At 51.4% G+C, this 6,888-nt stretch overlaps 1 protein-coding gene across 1 annotated transcript; it reads left to right on the top strand.

Annotated features, from left to right (window-relative positions):
* Positions 1-428: 428 nt before the first annotated feature.
* Positions 429-4,614, top strand: LOC119328971 (tyrosine-sulfated glycopeptide receptor 1-like). Its single transcript, XM_037601955.1, has one exon. The coding sequence runs from the start codon at positions 1,096-1,098 to the stop codon at positions 4,285-4,287; it is 3,192 nt and encodes a 1,063-aa protein (XP_037457852.1). The 5' UTR covers positions 429-1,095; the 3' UTR covers positions 4,288-4,614.
* The last annotated feature ends 2,274 nt before the right edge of the window (positions 4,615-6,888 follow it).

Genomic DNA, 6,888 nt, shown 5'->3' with positions numbered 1-6,888 from the left:
AATTTGCAAAAAACATAACAAAATAGAAGAACTGCGCTCAAGAATCTGCGAACCAGTGCGGGTCTACGGGCCGCGCCTGGCACCAAATCTCTCCATTACCCGCCTTTGAGTTGAGCAATCAAACCACGCACCCGCACACATCAACGACGTCCGACGGCGACGTTAATCATTGATTGCTTTATTATCAGATCAGATTATGTGCGCGCTTCATCCCCAAAGATAAGCTCCAAGTGCTCTCTCCATGTACCTACCACTAGGGGAAAAAGAAGAGAAGTGCCTTGCAGACGCTGGAATCTTCAGCACCGGTTCCTTTCATGCGTCGACGACGACGCCCGCCTTTCTTTCCCTGTTCAATGATGAAAGAAACCTGCCTTCTCAGCAAAGAGGCTCCACGTGTAAGGGCACAATTTTTTCAAACGAACAGATGAAAAAAAAATACGACCTAACTCATTTTCCAGTAAATAATTTTCTTATTCCGCGCGCCCGCGGTGAGATTCTATCAACGGCTATCAAGTCAATGGCTGTCGATTTTCGCCGGTGACATGCAAATACTGACGGTAAGTTGTTGATAGTTTACAGTTTGGTTTTCCTGACCATCAGGGTCGCACCATTGAGCCAGAAAGATATGCATAGATATATGTACGTAGCTGGTGAATTATTATACGGGCATGGCGCAGTATTCAACACCAACTTCCAAAGCTGGGTGACGAGATCCTAGACAAGGATATACAACAGCTAATGTATTGCATAGGGAAGTTGGACTTTTGCATACCAGAACGAACCGGAGGCTGGCTGCTGGCCCAAGCAACAAGGTCAAACATGAGGAACGGGGCCCACACAGCAGCATTCTCCTTTTCCTCCTCTATGGGCTGAAAAACACGCTAGTGGCAAACGTGCAAAAGGAGCTGATTAGGATGTGAATGCGTCCATAGCGCCTCACCTTAGCCATTTTTCTCTGAGGGAACGGCAGGCAGCTTCTTCCTCCTCCATGCTGCTCTGCGCCACGAACCCATCGCCCATGGTGGTTGCCTAGGCAGTCAGGGTCCGAGTAGCGCAAAGCACCCCTGCGGTAGCCGAGTTTCATGAGAGGGAACCATGCAGCCGCTCAGCTCATCATGCCGTAGCAGCAACAGTAGATACACCACCAAATCGTCCGCACCGTTCGCCAGCCTTGTCGCTGCCGCCCTTTTGCTCTGTTTCGTCTCCCCGGCCAGCTCCTGCACGGAGCAGGAGAGGGGCGCCCTCCTCGGCTTCCTGGGCAGGCTCACGCCGGGCGGCAGCGGCAGTCTCAACGTGTCATGGGTGAACGACACGGACTGCTGCCAATGGGAAGGCGTCCTCTGCAGCGGCGACGGCACGGTCACGGACGTCTTGCTGCCTTCCAGAGGTCTCAGAGGCCTCGTCTCGCCATCCTTCGGCGATCTTCCTGGCCTGCTGCGCCTCAACCTGTCTCATAATTCGCTTGAAGGCAGCCTACCGGCAGAATTGGTGTTCTCCAGAAGCATTACTGTCCTCGACGTCAGCTTCAACCGCCTCGATGGTCCTCTGCAGGAGTTGCAATCCTCAGATACCGGCCTTCCTCTCCAGGTGCTGAATATCTCAAGCAATTTGTTTACAGGACAGTTTCCATCCGTGACATGGGAGGCCATGAAGAATCTGGTTGCTCTTAATGCGAGCAACAACACCTTCACAGGACAAATACCATCTTCTATCTGCAGCAACGCCCCCTTGTTTGACATGCTTGACCTTTGTTTCAACCAATTCAGTGGCAACATTCCCCCAGGGCTTGGCAGTTGCTCCATGCTGAAAGTGCTGAAGGTTGGACACAACAACCTCAGCGGAGCTCTCCCGCCGGAACTCTTCAATGCTACCTCACTGGAGCAGCTCTCCTTACCCAACAATTTGTTGCAAGGAGTTATTGATGGCTCCCACATAGCAAAACTAAGCAATCTGACTGTACTTAATCTTGGATCGACTGGTCTCAGTGGCAAGATTCCGGATTCTGTCGGCCAGCTAACAAGATTGGAGCAACTCTACTTGGACAACAACCATATGTCTGGTGAGCTGCCACCGGCCCTAGGTAACTGCTCAAATCTCAGATACATTACCATCAGAAACAACAGTTTTACCGGGGAACTTAGCAAAGTCAACTTCACCATGTTGGATCTGAGGACAGCTGATTTTTCATTGAACAACTTCACTGGTACAATTCCTGAAAGTATCTACTCATGCACCAACCTAGTTGCGTTACGGCTGGCTTTCAATCAATTTCAAGGCCAGATCTCACCAAGCATTGGAAATCTCAGGTCCCTCTCCTTCTTTTCAATCACCGGCAACTCTTTTACAAATATCACAAATGCACTTCAGATGCTCAAGAGCTGCAAGAATCTCACCTCCCTGCTTATTGGAACCAACTTCAAGGGTGAAACCATACCACAGGATGAAACAATTGATGGTTTTGAGAAGCTTCAGGTACTCACCATAGATGATTGCCCATTGGTTGGGCAAATCCCGCTTTGGATATCAAAGCTTGAAAAATTGGAGATGCTAGACCTGTCAATGAATCAACTCACTGGACCGATACCATCCTGGATTGATGGGCTGGGCTTCCTGTTCTTTCTAGATATATCAAGCAACAAGCTTACAGGGGATATACCAGCTGCATTGACAAAGATGCCGATGTTACTATCAGAGAAAAATGCTGCTAAGCTGGACCCAAAGTTCCTTGAGTTGCCTGTATTTTGGACACCATTACGTCAATACCGGATGGTCAGTGCTTTTCCCAACAAATTGTGTCTGGACAACAATAATTTCACTGGTGTGATTCCCCCTGAGATTGGTCAGCTAAAAATGCTTGACATCCTTAATTTAAGCTCCAACAGCTTAACTGGTGGAATACCACAAGAAATCTGCAACCTCACAAACCTGCAAACACTCGATCTGTCGAACAACCAGCTCACAGGTGCAATACCATCTGCACTGAATGGTCTGCACTTCCTTTCCAAATTTGATGTTTCCAACAACAAGCTAGAAGGGAAAGTTCCAAGTGGAGGACAGTTTGATTCTTTTTCAAATTCTAGCTACAGTGGGAATCCAAAGCTATGTGGCCCTATGATCAATAATGACTGCAACTCAACATCATCTTCAGCGTCCCCAAGACGGTGGAACAAGAAGAACATTACTGCCGTTGGATTAGGTGTGTTCTTCGGCGGGCTTGCCATTCTGTTCTTGCTGGGACGTCTGCTTATGGCCCTCAGAAGAACAAACTCTGTCCACCAAAACAAGGGTAGCAGCAATGGCGACATAGAGGCAAGTTCATTTACCTCTGCATCAGATGACTTGTGCAATGTGATGAAAGGAAGCATTTTGGTGATGGTACCTCAAGGCAAGGGAGAATCAGGCAAAATCACCTTCCATGATATCTTAAAGGCCACAAATAACTTTGACCAGCAGAACATCATCGGCTGCGGAGGTAATGGTCTGGTTTACAAGGCAGAACTGCCAAATGGACCCAAGCTTGCCATCAAGAAGCTCAACGGCGAAATGTGTCTGATGGAAAGAGAATTCACCGCAGAGGTTGACGCACTCACCGTGGCGAAACACGACAACCTTGTGCCTCTATGGGGCTACTACATCCAGGGAAACTCGAGGCTCCTCATATATTCTTACATGGAGAATGGCAGCCTGGATGATTGGCTTCACAACAGGGACAATGGCAACACATTGCTTGACTGGCCAACAAGGCTAGAGATTGCACAAGGAGCAAGCCGGGGCCTTTTCTACATCCACAATATCTGCAAGCCACACATTGTACATCGTGATATCAAGTCCAGCAACATCCTTCTCGACAGAGATTTCAAAGCTTATGTTGCAGATTTCGGGCTTGCCAGATTGATCCGTCCCTATGACACACATGTCACAACTGAGCTGGTCGGCACTCTGGGTTATATTCCTCCCGAGTACGGGCACGCATGGGTGGCCACACTGAGGGGAGACATATACAGTTTTGGAGTGGTGTTGCTTGAGCTGCTCACAGGGAAAAGGCCCGTCGAGGTCCTGTCCAAGTCCAAGGAACTTGTCCAGTGGGTACGGGAGATGACGTCCCAGGGAAAGCATACTGAAGTCTTGGATCCAGCGCTGAGAGAACAAGGGCATGAAGAGCAAATGCTGAAGGTGCTTGAAGTTGCTCGCAAGTGTATAAACCATAATCCTTGCCAGAGGCCAAGCATCCAAGAGGTGGTATCCTGCCTGGAAAATGCAGATGTGAACCTGCAGACGGAAACGTAGTTAAAAGTAGAACAGATACAGGTGGTAATCTTGTGCTTTGCTAGACTAGGTGTAAACTGAGTAGAAGGATTTTTTTCTAACAGATCGTACAGTCGTGTGTGTAGTGTACATCTCTGTACAGAAAAAAAAAGGCTTGTAGTTGTGAGCCCATATATTCAATTTTGCCTCTTTTTGTGTGTGGAAACATTTCAGCTCCAAACCCGGTTCCACAATTACGGAAAATGGTATTCTTGCGCTTTGCTAGACTAGGTGTAAACTGAGTAAAAGGATTGTTTTCTAACAAATTGCACAGTTATGTGTGTAAGCTGAGTAGAAAAAAGGCTCGTAGTTACGAGACCATATATTCAATTTTGCTTTTTTGTGTGTGGAAACATTTCAGCTCCAGACCCCGTTCCATGATTACGGAAAGTGGGTTGACACGCGCCCCCGGGTGCTGTTTGAGAAAAGAGAAGTCGGTTCAGAGCTGTTGCTGAATTCATCTTCATTTATTTGAGCTGCCTCAGTGCACCTCCGAGAACAATCCTGCAAAACAGAGTGGGAACATGTTGGTATGCTAGCGGAATAATTTCGATTTCTCTGAGAAAGGCGCACAACGTGGGAAGTCCAACATTACAGCACCTAGTTGACTAGTTGTTCCTATGACACTGGATTCATTTCTGAGACCACAATCACGCGCATATGGCTTTACCAAGTCCTAACTGTTGCCATCGGAGAGCTAATTTCAGTACTGTGACAATATGAGGTGGGGGGATCGAAGCAGATTCAGATTCCAGAGCACAAGGAGTTCAATCCACGGGTCACGGACAACACATTGTAGCAGACTAATAACGATTTCTTCGAGCGCCATGAACAATCGCATCTACGGCATGAGGCGGGTTTGCTAATGGACGGGCACCGCACCGAAAGAAAAAACAGCAGCGGCAACAACAACCAAATCAAATGCCTAGGGTATCAAGTCGTTACCCCGTGCCGACCCTCAGCCGTCGCGCCACCGCAGCGCCTCGCCGCCGGCTTAACGCTTCCGATGGTTGCGCTTGCGCCCCGCGGCGGAAGGGGAGGCGGCCTCGCGTCGCCGCGGCCGGAGATGGGCGAGGGGGGCAGTGGCAGACGGTGGCCGCGGTTGGCACGGCCAGAGCCCAGAGCCCATTTGGGCAAGTTTGACAGGGCCCCAGGATTGCGGGCTGTTTGATTTGTTTTGAGACAATTGCGGGCCGTTTGATCTTCAGGAGTCCTGAGATGAGCGTGCAAACCAATTGTTTTGACAGGGCTGCAGCCCATTAAGGTTTGCACGCTCGCTCGCTCAGTTGTCTCGCCGGTTCCAGGAACAAGATTTCCTTCAAAACAATTGGTGGATTCGGACGCAAGTGACATAACGAAAACTGTGCCACCTTTGTTCAAAAAAAAAAAAAAAAACTGTGCTACCTTCGTGGAGATGGTCTATCTCGGTTCTTACTATAGCAAGAAACTTCAAGACAGCTGCAGCCTACAGCAAGATCGCATGATATGTCTGAAACAAAATGATGCAAGCCAGACCCAAAATTTACGAAAAAAGGTTTCCCCCACTTTGTATTACAAAGCAACCATCGATACATCCAACGATAGGTGTTGGGGCCGCAGCACAAACAAGCCCAAAGAAAAACAGAGAAGAAAGGAAGAGAAACAAATGCCAACAACGGCAGATCGACGAAACGAAGATGACCGGCAACAGTTGCACCCCCCGAAGAAGTACCACCACGTTCCCAGTACCCGAAGCGTCGTGTACCAAGCAACACCTTCAAGAAGGAGGCGACGACGACGTCGCTGCTGCCCGGACTAGTCCTAGGGTTTCCCCTGGTACGCGGGGGGCAGTGAGGGGAGGGGTGTACCCGACGCCCTTCAGGAAGGTCCGACGGCACCCACAGGCGTCGGGGTCGGACGAGCCGCCAGAGATTTCTTCCAACCCAAACCCCCACCACCACCCAAACGAATCATAGTGCACCGCCCATCGTGCCGCCCACCAACATGTGCCACCACGGTCACCGAATCAACTTTGTCGTCTCCCTGAGGTCACCGACACGAGACCTGGAGGATGGGAGAAGGGAGAGTGGCCTTGGGGGCATCCGCAACATCACCGACGTGAGGGGACAACCACCACCGCCACCGCGGAGCCGACCGGACGCGCGGACAAGGGGCCTCCCAGGCATCGAGGCCCGGCCGGACCCAAAAGGGTCCGGACAGCCCCTGTCGTCATGCTGCAACTCGCTGGCCGACGAAGCCGCCACCGCCCGCAGACCACCTCCACTTCACCACCAACCAGGGAGCAGCGCCGCCACGCACCGACTCGCCGGCCCGCCCTAGCCCAGATGGAGCCCGAAAGGGCCCAGATCTGGGCCGCGCGGGCGCCGTCGGCCACCAGCACCGCCACGTCGCCATGCGGCCAACGGCCGCGCCACCGCACCGAGAACCACGGAGCTCGCAGGAATCCCGCCGCTGAACCCCACCGCAGCGGCCGAGCAGCACCGCCGCCATCGGGAGGCCCCCGCGCCCCCCAAGAGCGAGCGGGGAAGGGACGGCCCGCCGCCGCCAGCGCCGCGCGGGCAGGGCCCTGTGGCTCCGGCCGGC

This window comes from Triticum dicoccoides, chromosome 7A (assembly GCF_002162155.2).
Source record: "Triticum dicoccoides isolate Atlit2015 ecotype Zavitan chromosome 7A, WEW_v2.0, whole genome shotgun sequence".
Lineage (NCBI taxonomy): Eukaryota > Viridiplantae > Streptophyta > Magnoliopsida > Poales > Poaceae > Triticum > Triticum dicoccoides.
This window is presented reverse-complemented; position numbering and strand designations above follow the sequence as displayed.